The sequence below is a fragment of the Cavia porcellus genome, unplaced genomic scaffold, assembly GCF_034190915.1.
Source record: "Cavia porcellus strain 051 isolate PalLab524CR breed Dunkin Hartley unplaced genomic scaffold, mCavPor4.1 scaffold_14, whole genome shotgun sequence".
Lineage (NCBI taxonomy): Eukaryota > Metazoa > Chordata > Mammalia > Rodentia > Caviidae > Cavia > Cavia porcellus.
The window spans coordinates 20,506,647-20,519,177 of record NW_026947497.1 but is presented as its reverse complement, the minus strand read 5'-3'; the positions used below and the strand labels follow the sequence as shown (position 1 = coordinate 20,519,177).

Genomic DNA, 12,531 nt, shown 5'->3' with positions numbered 1-12,531 from the left:
GACAAAAAAATCTTATAAAAACTAGAATAAAATGTTACGATTATTTATCTCTAGGTAAGAAAACTGGAATTTTACACAATGAAATTTCACACAGACACAGATTCTAAGAATTCCTACAGTAAAAAAATGCACTAGATTTTACTATCACTGTAATCACAAATTCACAAACAACAAAAGCTGGTAACACTAAGTGTTTAATATTTGTAGTCTCCTAAAGTTAATAATCTATTACTAATTGGCAGTATTTCCACCTTAGGACTTTTCTTGCAAATAAATATAATTAGGCAGGTATTATTTACAAGTTTTAATTTTATATTTATCTTTTCTGAAGAGATTCTGAATGCCTAAGTCTTCTGCAGAAATAATGGAAGATATTTTTCTAGAAATAATAGCTAGAAAACAGGAACTTTAAACTGAGGGATCTAATTATAGAAATGTTGACATTACAAATTGAAGTATAAAAAGCACCGTAAGAAAATTATTTTCACCATAGCTAATTACTCTAAAACTCATGAGTAACATCACACTAACCTATGGCCTTAGGCCAAATAACAAAGTGCCAAATGGAAAATGGCTCAACTCCATGGACTACAAATACTGTATCAAAAGAAAATAAAGGAAAAAAAATCTTTCACAAGAGCAATTAAAAATGCAGTTATATGATGAATAAATCAACCTAGTAATTCCAACACTAGATACTGTTTAAATACATTCTTCAAAAAAAAATACATTCTTCATTGGCAGTAACTTTCTTTAATGTAGATTCTTTCAGTGCTTACGCTTTTAAACTCTATAGTGTTTTTGACTGAAGTAGCTGGTTTGTAATCATAACCTGAAATCTGCATATATGACATGTGATAATTAGATATCTACCCATCCCATTTTGCAATAGTAGTCAATGAATTGCAGGTAAATATCACTGATAAAACCATTCATATTAATGTGTACAAACTCGAGACTATAAATTCCAGAGAAATGAAAAGTTGCTGTTAAACCAACATCTCTCATGTTTTTATTTCATATTTACACTAAATGACTTATATCCTGCTATTGACCTTTTGAAAACCCCAAAATTAAGATACAAGTTCTACAGTGAATTTGAAAATGTTTCAAAAAGAATTCAAAACCACATTAAGTAGCCTAAACTAGCAATAAGTCTTAGAAAATGTTCCTATCCCTAGGGTGTACTTTCCCAGCCTAAATTTACAAAAACAATTACATCACATAAGAAGTTAACAAGTGTAGGTATTGTTAGTTTTGGCTAACTATTCCAAAATTGAATGGCTTAAAGCAACAGATATTATAATTTCTGAGAATTCTGAGGATTAAGTAGGTGGTTCTACTGATCTGAGCAAACCACCATTGGAATGACATAGTGTGGCATGGTGTTAAATGTCAGGTCATCAGGGGGACAGGCAGACTGAGGGATCTCAGCCATCACTGCTCCATTTGGTCTATCATCTCTCAGGAAGCTAATTCAGATTTCTTAACAGAACAAAGGAAGGACTTCAAAGAGAAGCACCAAGAATTTTCAATCCTGCTTATTGTATGATCACTAAAATAATGACCAAACAAATTGCAGAGTCAAAGGCTGAAGAGATTAATTCATCTCTTTTCAGGCAAGAATATTGAGTCACAGTACAAAAAGGCAAACACAAAGTGGTGGTGGTCAAACATAGTGACTTTTTGCAATTTATTGCATTGTTTAAAAAAATAAGCTTCCCTTAGTCTACGGCCAAGTAAGTTTCTAAAATAGTTCTTTTTTTATATCTTTGTAATATGTTAGCACATCAAAAGTCTCCAAGTCCAGCAGCAAAAAAACACAACTGACTTTATTTAAACAAGTATCTGTCAGTTATTTGACCACAAAAGTTTTAAAAAATTATAACAGAGCTCTTATAAACAGCAAAGAAATGTATTACCAGCAAGATGATAAAACAGAATTTTTCACTAATCCTCTCTTACTGAAACAGCAACTTGAACAACGGTCCAGGCCCAAAAACTAAGGGATCTAGGTGAGACATGTAATACCTGAGTGTAAATGAAAAATCAGAAAACTCACACTGAGGAGAGAAGGAAGCACCTACCTCACCCCATCCAAAACCCAGCAGTTCAGCACAGAAGGACACTGTTATGGTTTGTTTACAGATGTCCCCCAAGAGCCTCATGTGGTCATAGGTGGCGCTTTTCAAATGTGGCTGTATCTTGAGTGTGTGCTGCTGGGATCAAAGATTTGATGCTAGAAACTGATTCATAATGCAGTGCTAGAATTAATGCTGCCCCGCCCTGAGTGTTAGTGCTACCTACCCTCTGGGAGTATAGCAAAGATAAATAAGGGACAGAAAGAGGGTCACTGCTTGTCACTTGCTGCCTTCTACCTGACATGAACTATTTCTCTCTGTGATGACTCTCTGCCTAGGAGCCACCCAATTATAAAATGAAACTTTTACAAACTACAAGCCAAATTCCTCCTTTAACTTTGGGTGTCGCATATTTTATTTCAGCAATGAGAGAAAAAGTAATTAAGACAAATGTATTCTCCGCAGGGTGAAAGGGTAGTAAAGTGAGCATCCAACTGTGTCACAGATTCTAGCACCATGCTCATTCTAACCAAAGACCATAGATTGGTTCCTTGAAACTCAGGCTACAGGTATACCCGGGTCAGGTTTACATGCACAGCTCCAGAATCCAAACCAGTTCCATATGCCCTGGCTAGGCCCAGACTTTAAAACTGCCTCTGTGGTTCTAGCCGCTAGGCTACTGGTGGCAAACCTATGACACACATGCCACAGCAGGCTGTTTGTGTCACTTAAAACTCTAAAAGGTTCACCATCATTTCTCTAGGTTCACTTACCAAAGTCAGTCTCTGGGTTCCACTCTCGAGGACTGCCCCGTTTAGATATGCTCTAGAACCAGACTCAAAACAACGGACCCAGGTTACAAACCTTCTCTGTCTCTGTGCCAGATATACTTTGGAGCCTTGACAAGAGGCTACAATGATAACTAATAATTAGGACAACAAAATATAACCCAAGCGATAAAATAAAGCATCTGGCACATATCCTAAAGAACTTGAGATCTAAGAACTGCTGGACAAAGATTTCAAAATAGTCAACTTAAAGAAAATGGGCAGTGGTTGGGTTGTAGTTCAACAGTAAAGCACTGGCTGAGCATGTACAAGGCCCTAGGTTTGTCCACAGCTCCCCATATAATGAGAAAAAAAAAAAAAAAACAAGACTGAAGCATAAGGGAGCACAGATAAATAAAATCAAGAACATATTCCATGAACCATATGAGTTCAAAACAAACAGAAACCATAAAAAAGAACCAAAATTCTAGAGCTAAAAACCACAACAACCAAACTGAAAATTCAATAGAGAACTTCAACAGCATACTTAGTCAAGCAGAAAAAAAGAATCCAGATTTGAAAGACAAATCTCCAATTATCCAATCACAGAACAAACAAACAGAATGAAAACCAGTGGGCCAAAAATAAACCACTTCCTTAAATTATGGATGTTAGGTATCTTGTTCCTACAATAAGTAAAGTGACTAAGATATTTTATTTGTTTCTCTGGTAATGGGGATGGAACCCAGGACCCTAACACTGAGCTATACTGGGTCCTTATTTTTATATTTTGAGACATAGTCTTACTAAGTCACTAACCTGCCCAGATTGTGCTTAAATTTGGTTGGGATACTCCTTCCACAGTTTCCCAGAGTGCTGAGATCAGAGAAAGAAAAAAAAAAAAAAATAAAGAATAGAAATTATCAACGAAACTAAGAGTTGTTTTTTTCTTTAAAGATAAAACTGACAATCCTTTAGCTAAACTAAGAAAAAAAATAGAGAAGAAACAAATAAAATCAGAAATGAAAGAGGAGGCATTGTAACTAATATCATAAAAAGAATCAAAAGAGACTACTATAGACAATTGTGCTACCAGAAGGCTAAAGCAGGAAGATTCCAAGTTGAGGCCTTCTAAGGTAACTTAATGAGACTGTCTCAAAAATAACACGGTGTTGTGAGGAAGGGGGCGGCAATGTAGCTCAATGGTAGAGTGCCCTTGAGTTCCAAATCCAATGTTAAAAAAAAAAAGAGAAAAAAATAGAATATTTGAACAGACTAATAATAAGCATTGAGATTAAATTAGTAATCAAAAACATTCTCCGGAAGACTGAACCTAAATGGCCTCATTGGTGAATTCTACTAAGCATATAAAGAACAATTTACAACAGTCCTTCTCAAACTTCTCAAGATAAGTCAAGAGGAAGGAACACTTCAAAACTCATTTTATGAGAACAGTATAACATCACACCAGGTCAAACAAGATCATTACAAGAAAAGAAAATCAGCCAATGCCTAGTGTACATAGATGTAAAAATATCACTAAAGTACAGAATTAATTGAATTCAACAGTACATTAAGAGGATCTAATCCAGTAAGTTTTATATGTAGGTTTTAAATTTGAGTCAACATACACAATAAACATCATACTACACATTAACAGAAGGAGAGCTAAAAATCATACAACTTTCTTAACAGATGCAAATAAAAGTATTTCATGAAATTCAGTATCTTTTCATCATAAAAACTGAATGAACTGAGAATACAGAAAATTACTACTACAGAATTAAGACATTATATGACAAGCCTAGAACTAACACTACAGTAATGAGGGAAAGCTAAAAGCCTTTCCTCTAAGACTAGGATGCATACTATTACCACATTTATTCAATATAGTACTAAAATTACACAAGCAAACATAATAAAAAGTGCTGAAATTGGAAAGGAGCAAAACTGTTTGCAGATGGTAAGCTTTTATATATAGAAAATTTAGACTACGCTAAAAATACTTTTAAAATCTGATAGAAATAATAGTCCCAGTAAAGTGACAAATGATAAAGTGAGCAGACAAAAACCAGTAGTATTTACATAAACAATAAACTTTATGAAAAATCAAGAAAACAATTCTATTTATAACAGTATCAAAAATAAACAAAAATTTGGGAATAATTTAACCAAGGAGGTAAAAAATTTCAACACTGAAAACTATATAAGACTACTAAAAGAAATTGAAGTTGATACAAGTGAATGGAATGATAGCCCACATTCATGGATTAGAAGAATTAAAACAGTTTAAATGTCCATATTATCCAAAATTCCAATATCAAAATTCCCCTAACACTTTTCCTAGAAACAAACAAACAAAAACAAAAAACACTTAAAATTTATATGGAAACACAAAAGTCTCTTCAAAGCCAAAGCAACCTTGAGCAAAAAGAACATAACTATAAACATCATTACACTACTTGATATCAAAGTATACTACAAAATTATACAAATCAAAGCAATATGATGCAAACATAACAGACTAATAGAACAGAATAAAAAACCAAGTAATAAATCCATAAATACTGATCTTCAACAAAGGCACCAAGAAAACATAGTAAGCAAAGGACAATTTCATCAATGAATTATAGCAGAAAAATGAAAGTGAGCAATTATACCATATATAAAAGAGAACCCTTGTATAGTATTGGTGGGAATGTAACTGCATACAGCCATTATAAAAACAGAATGGAAGCTCCAGAAAAAAAAGTAAAAGTAGATTTACCATACAAATCGAGCAATCCCATTTCTGAGTATATATCTAAGAGAAAAAAAATAGTGCATCAAAGAAATATCCAAACTCCCATGTTCATTCTCAATAACCAAAATATAGAATCAATCTAAGTGTGTGAATGACTGAAAAGATAAAGAAAATGGCTTATAGGACCAGTAGAATACTCCTCAGCCTTAAAAAAGGAACTCTTGCATTTTAGGACATCATGGATGAATCTGGGGAACATTATTCCAAGTGAAATAAATAAGGCGCAGAAACATAAATACTGCATGGAAACTGAAAAAAAAAAAAAATCACAGAATCAGAGAACAAAACGATGATTATAGGAGCTAGGAGATGGAGCAAACAAGATGCTGATTGCTACAATTTGTGTCTGGGTGTCCCCCTAAAGCCTCAGGCAGTCACAAAGGGTGTGTCTTTCAAGGGCTGCTGAATCTTAAAGAGTTTCTGATTGATTCACTGTCCAATGCTGAGATTAAGGGTATGAATGCTATACCCAACCAACAGAAGGTAGCCTGCATTCAATATAAGGGACAGAAAGAGGCTTACCCTCCCATTCCCTCTTGTTGCTTTGGGAGTCTTCTGTTGGCAAGAATGGCTGCCACTCTGCCGCATCACCCTGCCTTAGAGCCAGTCAATTATGGACAAAACACTGTACAAACTGTGAAATAAATAAATCTTTCTCCTTTAATCTTAGGTGTCAGGGATTTTGTCTCAGCAAGGAGAGAAAAGGATACAAAATTTCAATCATGAATCACAAATACTCACTAAAGATTTAATGTACAGGATGGTAACTAAAATTAAAATGGCATTGCATGATATCTGCTAAAGCAACTGATCTTAAATGTTCTTACATACACACACACACACACACACACACACACACACACACACACAAACCCTATGAGATGACAGACAAGCTAATAACTAGAATGTGGAAATCACTTCACAATGTATACAAGTATCAAAACATCGCACTACTTACTATAAATACATACATTTTTATTTATTTGCTACCCTAAAGCTATAGGATAAAAGAAAGTTTCACAAGTAATGAAAGTATTTCAAGCAGAATAAAAAAACTGGGCATTTTATAGTCTCAGGGAAGTGACTCTATAAAACTTCCATTCTTCCATCCAAGTTCTCCTAACAACTAACAGAGAGTAATTTAAGTTTTCCCCATCCTACACTAAGACACAGACATTCTTTGTATGAGCAAGCCAATTTTAACAGTCCACCTTCTACCTCACTACCATGTAAAACACATTGGCAACGTTTTGTTTCAATGTTCATTTTTCCAGAAATACCAATACATTCAATGAAAACTGTAAGATCATTTTTTTTCTGAATATCAGGTCTACTTGGGTCAAGAGAACATAACAAATGACACACATTTAACAGGTTATTTCTGTTGTCCTTGTAGATTTACATTTTTAAAAATTGAAGGAAACAACAGACATCATTAGTTTATAGGTAGGAAACTTTTTGTCTGTCTTAAAACTAGGCTTGATGCCAGCTATTCCTCTTAAGACTAACATCTAGAATGTTTTTAGGATTCAAAAAAATTAGACGCCCCCAATAAAACACCCAATCAATATATGAGCCACTGACACAGAAGAAAAAGTACAAATGGCCAATAAATACATGACAAGAATGTTCAACACTGCTGGTTACTAGAAAAATGCAAATTAAAAACAACACTGAATGTTCATCTTATACCTGAAAGAATGGCAATCATCAAGAAACCAAATAATAACAAATGTTGAAGAGGCTGTGGGGAAAAGGTACCTTTCTACATCGTTGATGTAAATGTAAAGTAGGACACTCTGGAAATCAGGATGGAGATTCCGTGAAACACTAAAACAAGAAATTACATTTGAGCTAGCTGTTTACTGCTATGTGTCTTCCCAAAAAGCTAAAGACATTGTATTGCAGTGATATATGCATATCAATGTTTTTAGCACCCCAGTTCAAGTTTTACAAGCAGCCTATATGTTCATCTATAAATAATGGAACACAACTTGGCTATAAAGAAGGATAAACTCAAGACATTTGTAGGAAAATGGATACACCTGGGGAACAAAGGTAAGTGAGATAAATCAGATACACAAGCTTAAATATTATATGGTTTCTCTCATTTGAGTAACGCAAACTACAAATAAAAATCAAAGTAAAAACCTGATGCAAGCAATCAAAGACATCTTTTGCAAATGGGAATATATCCAAGAGACCAGTGGTGGAAGAGGAGGTGAAAGAGACATAAAAAGATTTAAAACACATCATTACATGTACAAAACACCTCAGTGAATGTAAATATTATATGTTGCAAATATGAACTAAAATATTAATAATAGTAACAATAATAATGAAAATGGGGAAAAGGAAGCTAGAGATGGATAGAGGGAGGTAAAAGAGTAGGGTAAGGAGAATAAGAAGAATCATGATACCATAGCTGGGTGTGTTGGCACATACCTGTAATCCTAGCACTTGTGAAGCTGAGACAAAAGGATTCTCACAAATTCAAGGCCAGCCTGGGCTATACAGGAACTCAAGTCCAGCCTAAACCATACAGCAAGAACTTGTCTCCAAAACACAGATATACCACGTACCTCTCTAAGGTGAATGTAAACTTCATATACTGTAAACATATACTTAAAAATAATTTAAAAATAATATAAAATTAGACTAGCTGATACCTTCCTATAAACTAAACTTATTACAAGAAGTTTGTACAAAACCCAGCAATTTTACTCTAGGTCACATACTTCACAGAAACAAAAACACACTAAATACCTATTCACAGTAGCCTCATTCATAATTGCTAAAAACTAAAAACACTCTAGTTATTCGTAAGAAAATGAAAAACTATAGTACATATATGTATGATGGACTAGTACTGCATTTTTTTTTTTTTCTTTTTTATCGGTACTGGGGATCCAACTCACGACTGCCTGCTTGCAAGGCAGGTGCTTATGCCACTGAGCTAAATCCCCAGCCCTGGACTAGTACTGCAATAGTCTGGATCTTTACTGTACTCAAAGGTCTATATGGTAAAGGTATAGTCCTCAGCTTGGCATTTTTGGAAGGTAGTGCAAACTTTCAGATGTGGTCCTAGTGAATGCTATAAAGTCACAAGGAGCATGCCCTCAAGAAGACTGAAGTTCTGGTCCTACTTTCTCACTTCTGCTTCCAACCTACCATCAGGTCAGCTACATCTGACCATCATACATTGCCTGGTCAGGAGCCTAAAAGGAAGGGGCCAACCAACTATGGACTAAATGCTCTAAATCTGAGCCAAAATAAATCTTTCCTTTTTAAATTTATCGTCTCAGATATTTTGTTACAGGGACACAAGGCTTATTAAGATAATCACTCAGGAATAGAAAGGAATCAATTAGTAATACAAAGAACTTGAATAAATCTACAGGCTGTTATGCCAAGGAGGGAAAAAAATCCCAAAACATCATATATTATATGATTTCATTTATATATTCTCAAATAACAATATTTTAGAAATGGAACCAGGAATGAGGGTAAGTAAAGTTATGAAAGGACAATGTAAGGGATATTTGTAGAGGCAGAAATGTTCAATGTCTTACAATGATGAACACAAACCTTTATATATGTGATAAAATTGTACAGAAATAAAACATACAAGTGGTATAAGTAAAAATGGGGAAACCTAATTAGCTAATATCAGTGATCTGTAACAATGTACAATGATTGTGGCATTATACTATAGTTTTACAGAATGTTGCCCCTGGAGGGAACTAGGTGAAGTATATATGAGACTTCTCTAGATTACTTTTAATAACTGCATCTACTTTAAAACGATCTCAATAAAATATTCAATAAAAATTGGTTTCTTCTTTTCTTTTTGAGTTTACCCTCAGACGTCAGTGTTGCTGGAGTCTCAGTGCCTTCTAGAATTTAATTCAAATAGTGTGTCTAATAAAGGTAAAAATTACTTACATTTGGGACATCAATTGCTACCTCCCTCATAGCACTGGGCCTGATGTCATTCATTCCCTGCAAGAAATCATTCAACGTAATCTTCACCAACCCAGCCACTCTGCTATCAGGGAGATTAGGCTGTTTCCTCAGAACTCTTCGCAAGGCACAGAGACCTGTAAGGAAGAAAATAACAAAAGGTTTAGCTTTCACTCCATAAGTAGAGTGAATAAAAATAATGAAAAACACAAACTCTTTCCGTGTTATAGCATTTAAATATTTGTGCTTTGCAAATATTCAAATATTGTGGATAAAGGTAGAAAGAGGAGTGGGTAAGGACATGGAAGAATATGAAGGACTAAGACAAAAACCTCCAAGTCCTTCATCTGGGTAGAGAGAACTTTACAGACCGAAGCTGAATATGAGAAGACAACACCTATAAAGAAGATTGCAAAGGTTTATTAAAATAATTTATGGAATGTCTTTCTTTTTTTTGTCTTTTGTAAAATACAAGTAATGCTCTTAATACTGCCCTTTATGTGAATACTTCAAAGCAGAGCCACAAGATATGTAAGATATTAGGAAATCTAAAAGGAAGTATTCAGCTGTAAGTTAGAAATGTGGTTTTGGAACACAAGAGAAAAGCATTCTTTAGAGTTAAGTGCACATACACTTAACAGGAAATTTGACATTAAAAAACAGAAAGAGATTTACAACAGAGGTTTAAGAGCAATTAAGGAAGGAAAAATAAGGGTCAAAGACTCCATTTTAGGAAAGTCCATCATGTGAATAGCACAGAAAGAAATGATCCTTCTTAAAGAAGGGCTGCAGGGACAACTGGCTAAAATGTTTTCCAACTTTATGGGTTTTCGTTATACTCTATTGGTAATTCTTCTGTTGCGCCAAAGCTTTTCAATAGGATGAGATTCAAGTTGTTGATTCTTTGTGTATTTCCTGTACAATAGGGGTTTTGTTCCTGAAATTATTGCCTACATCTATGTCTTCAAGAGTTTTACCTATTCTCTCTTCAAGCAGATTTAGCTCTTTGATTCATTTTGATTTTAGTTTAATGCATGGTGAGAGACATGGGTCTAATTTTAGTCTTCAGGATGCGGAAAGCATATTTAATGAGGAGGCTATCCTTCTTCCAGTGAACATACTTGACCCTTTTGTCAAAGATAAGGGGGCTAAGTGTGTTTCAAGTTATTTCTGTTCCATTCATCCTCAGATCTGTTTTATTGCCAGTACCATGCTGTTTTTAATCACTGTAGCTTTAAAATATAATTTTAGGTCAGGGATTGCGATGCTCCCTGCCTTACCTTTCCTGCTGAGAATTATTTTTGCCATTCTAGGTTTTCCGTCCTAAATAAATTTCAGGAATGTTTTCTCTAGTTCTGTGAGGTATGTTAATGGTATTTTAATTGGTACTACATTAAATCTGTATAGCAAAGGACTAATATCTAGAACATATAAAGAACTAAAAAAAAAAAAAAAATCAGACTCCCCCAAATTTAAAGACCCAATCCAAAAATATGCATCTGAAATAACAGACACTTCTAAGATGAAGAAGTAGAAATAGCAAACAAATACATGAAAAAATGTTCAACATTCATTGGTCATTTGAAACTCAAATTAGGACATCAGGCAACTTTGTTTCACTCCAGAAGGAATGGCTATCAAGAAATCAATCAATAACAAATGCTGGAGGAGCTGTGGGGCAACAAGAACCTTTTTCCACTGGTGGTGGGAGTGTAAACTGGTGTAACCATTGTGTAAATCAGTTTTGAAGTTCCTCAATAAACTAGAATTGGAGTTTCCTTTTGATCCAGCTATTCCCTTCTAGATACCTTCTCAAAAGAGTAAAAAACATCATACTACAATGAAATCTGTGCACTGTTTGTAGAACCACTGTTTTTAATAGCTAAATCTTGGAAACCATCCAAATGCCCATCAACTGAGGAACAGATAAAAGTTGTGGGGTTTTTTTATACAATAGAGTACTAGTCAGCCACAAAGAAAAATAAACTTGAGACATTGCTAGGCAAATGGATACATCTTAAGAGCATACTGTTAAGTAAAATAAATGTTACATATGTGTAAATATCACATTCTTTGGTATCAGAAGTCAAAAGGGTAAATGATGACCAAAATGTGTAACAGGTATTGTGAAACAATTAAATCATGGAAAACAAAGAGGAAATAGGAAGGAAGGAGAGAAGGGAAAGGCAAAAAAAGCAGTGTATACTTTTAAGCAAAAAAAGTTGGATACTCATGTTTAAATATCATATTGTTTCTCTGGTGTGAGAAACTTAAAGGGTAAATAAGGACCAAAACGTATAACAGATCCTGAGAAATAGGAAGAGGATATTGAAATAGGAAGGAAAACAAGGAATGTGGGAGGGGGAAAGAAGGGAAAAGTAAAAAGGATGTAATGAAGTAAGTGGGAAGAAAACTTTGAATTTTGTTGAAGAGAAGAGAAGGGATTCGGGAAAAAAGAAGTGAGATGTATCATGTACAGGTACAGACTCCCTCTTATGAATATGATCATTATGTACATCTAAAATGTACCAAAAATCAAAATTAAACAAATACATTTAAAAAAATAAACAATGGGGGGAATGGAGATGTAGTTTTGAGGGACAGTATGTGCCTAGAATGGTGAACATCAGGGTTCTATTCCCAGCCCCACCAAAAAAAAAAAAGTGTAATAAAGTTGATTTAGAGACCTCTAATCTATGATAATGACCTCTAGTCTAGAGGCGAGTAAAGTTCCTGTGGACCCTTTCTTCTGGGTTCCTTTTTAGAAGGTCTGTATTTCTGTCCAATGCACAATGATGTTCCACTTCGAAGAATTTTAGTCTCAAATCTCTTAAAAATCCATTCTAAACATTTGAAACCAGCTAGGGCTTTTGAAGGTAAATGGATCAGGAGGCTCTCTCTATATAACTGAATGTGC

At 34.4% G+C, this 12,531-nt stretch overlaps 1 protein-coding gene across 6 annotated transcripts in view; it reads right to left on the bottom strand.

The window, feature by feature from the left end:
• The window catches only part of Afg2a (AFG2 AAA ATPase homolog A), a 316,612-nt gene that overhangs the window by 258,508 nt on the left and 45,573 nt on the right, over nt 1–12,531 (bottom strand). For all 6 annotated transcript variants that reach the window (XR_010051441.1, XM_063260739.1, XM_003477089.5 and 3 more), the window contains one exon: nt 9,597–9,751. Coding sequence is in view for 5 of the 6 variants with exons in the window: in XM_063260739.1 (XP_063116809.1) it covers nt 9,597–9,751 (155 nt within the window). In the remaining variant the exon portion in view is untranslated. The remainder of the gene's footprint in view (nt 1–9,596; nt 9,752–12,531) is intronic.